Source organism: Fonticula alba (genome assembly GCF_000388065.1).
Source record: "Fonticula alba strain ATCC 38817 unplaced genomic scaffold supercont2.9, whole genome shotgun sequence".
Classification (NCBI taxonomy): Eukaryota; order Rotosphaerida; family Fonticulaceae; genus Fonticula; species Fonticula alba.
Window position 1 is genome coordinate 1,019,849 of NW_009242979.1, and position 1,218 is coordinate 1,021,066.

At 73.3% G+C, this 1,218-nt stretch overlaps 1 protein-coding gene across 1 annotated transcript in view; it reads right to left on the reverse strand.

Moving 5' to 3' along the window:
- Positions 1 to 157, reverse strand: part of H696_05297 (hypothetical protein) — a gene marked incomplete at both ends in the record, with an annotated part of 2,383 nt that extends 2,226 nt beyond the window's left edge. Inside the window, one exon of the mRNA XM_009499159.1 lies at positions 149 to 157. Within this exon, the coding sequence (XP_009497434.1) occupies positions 149 to 157 (9 nt within the window). The remainder of the gene's footprint in view (positions 1 to 148) is intronic.
- Positions 158 to 1,218: the final 1,061 nt, after the last annotated feature.

A 1,218-nucleotide genomic window follows, 5' to 3' on the forward strand; every position in this document is an offset into this window, starting at 1 on the left:
GAAAGAGCGCCGGGGGCAGGGGGGGGGGGGGGGGGGGGGGGGGGGGGGTGCCCATAAGGAGGGTCCCTCTGGCCGAGGCTCGGCGCGGGGCGTGACGCGTGCGCGGCCGGCCGTCGGCGGGTGGGCACCCCGGGGGCCGGCAACGTACCGGGACCATTGCAGTGGACGCTGGGGATGCGCTGCTCGGCGCGGGCAAGGGCCAGGGCGGTGGCCAGGAAAAGCAGGAGGGCCGTGCGAGCACGCCATCCTGCGTGACCAGGAGCCCGGGGGAACATCGGTGCGCTGCTTGGTCTGGCGCCTGCTGCACGCGGTGTCGATGTGTCTCGGGGGCGTGGGGTGGATGGGGGTGTGCGGGTGGACTGGAAGGGGTGTTTCGTGGATGGGGGCCTTCTCGTCGACGGAGCTAGGACCGGGGAGGCAGACTGGAGGTCGAGAAGGGTGACGCAACTGCTTGGCACAGGATCGCTAGCACCGGCGGTCCTTTTATACCCTCCCCGCGCCGGGATCCCTCCCTGGCTGGGGGTCGAGCAATAACGATATCTCCCAAAGGCAGTTCGAGGGGCCGCTTCCTCGGAGTGCAAGTCCCTGCGATGCCAATGACATCCACACCGGCAGCCGGAGTGGTGGGCCGGCCCGGCGCGTGGCCCGGCCCGATTGCAGCCCTGCCCGATGGGGGACCGGGGACCGGAGTCCTGCCCGTGCCGGTCATCCCCGCGAGTCGGGGGCGTCCCCGGGTGCCCCGGAGGGCGCGAGGCAGCCCGGATCCCGGGCCCCGAGCCAAGGGCCCATCGGCCGGGGCCATCCGGGACGGCTGGTCGGCCCAGCGCCGCCCGGCCGGGTCCATGTGTCCGGGGGAGGCCCCGACACCGAGGGGTCCGGATCTAATTGGCACACCCGGCGGCCCTGGGTGCGATGGTTGTTGGTGGACCGGGTGTGATTGGGATCGAGGGGGGATATTAAGTCCAGGCTCGAGCCCGGCAGTCGCCCTCCGGCTGCCGGGCCTCGGGGAGCACCCTGCCCACCGGGGCCGGGCTGCCGCGTGCCTCGGCCCCGGTGCCGCCGGCAGGACGCCCGCCCGGTGGCGTGGGCTTCCCTCGCCCATTCGCCTCCGGACTGGCGAGGGGGCAGGCCCGTTCCGCGCATGCCCCCCTCTCCCCCCCCCTCTCTCCCCCCCCCCCCCTCCCTCTCTCTCTCTCTCTCTCTCGCTTTCTCTCCTTC